At 66.0% G+C, this 801-nt stretch overlaps 1 protein-coding gene across 1 annotated transcript in view; it reads left to right on the forward strand.

Moving 5' to 3' along the window:
- The window catches only part of IGF2BP2 (insulin like growth factor 2 mRNA binding protein 2), a 180,232-nt gene extending 179,754 nt beyond the window's left edge, over positions 1 to 478 (forward strand). Inside the window, exon 16 of the mRNA XM_004382334.1 lies at positions 386 to 478. Within this exon, the coding sequence (XP_004382391.1) occupies positions 386 to 478 (93 nt within the window). The remainder of the gene's footprint in view (positions 1 to 385) is intronic.
- The last annotated feature ends 323 nt before the right edge of the window (positions 479 to 801 follow it).

The raw sequence follows: 801 nt of genomic DNA on the forward strand, positions 1-801 counted from the left end.
TCAGGTTCAGAGGCCCTGCAGGGGAGAGGGGTGAGGTGGGTGGGATCAGGTTCAGAGGCCCTGCAGGGGAGAGGGGTGAGGTGGGTGGAGTCAGGCTCGCCGTTTGCCCTCTGGTCGCCGGCGCAGGGTCTGCCTCCCGGCCTATCAGTCCGGGCAGCCTTGGGGCGGGGCGGGGTGGGGGTACTCGGGAGGGGGAGGGGCTCTGCCACGTGATTTCCAAAGGCCCAGGGGTAACCCTTCTGTCCAGAGTAAGGGGCCTCGGCCGACAGAGAACACTCTGCTGAGCTTACCACGCTCCTGCTCCCAAGTCCCAGACCCCCGCGCACCCTGCCGCCCGTCCTCAAACCGGGGTTCCCCCTCTTTCCCTCTCCCCCCGCCCCCGCAGACTGCCCAGCGCAAGATCAGGGAAATCGTACAGCAGGTGAAGCAGCAGGAGCAGAAGTACCCTCAGGGAGTCAGCTCACAGCGCACCAAGTGAGGCTCCCGCAGGCACCAGCACAACAACGGATGAATGTAGCCCTGCCAACGCCTGACAGAACGAGACCAAACACAGCCAGCCAGATGGGGAGCAAACCAAAGACCATCCTGAGGAACGGAGGAGACGTCGGCCCGGGGAGGCCCTGGGGTCCTAGGGCTCAGGAGGGAGGGAGGGAAGGAGGTCAAACCGTCTCACAGAACCACACCGCAAGGCAGGGCCGCCCGGCCGCCTGCCTCCGCACGGCTCCGCGGGCTTCCCAGCCACCCACGCCGCCACCCACTCCCATCTCTCCCTGAACTCCCGCGACGCTATCCCTTTTAGTT

This window comes from Trichechus manatus, unplaced genomic scaffold (genome assembly GCF_000243295.1).
Source record: "Trichechus manatus latirostris isolate Lorelei unplaced genomic scaffold, TriManLat1.0 scaffold00092, whole genome shotgun sequence".
NCBI lineage: Eukaryota > Metazoa > Chordata > Mammalia > Sirenia > Trichechidae > Trichechus > Trichechus manatus.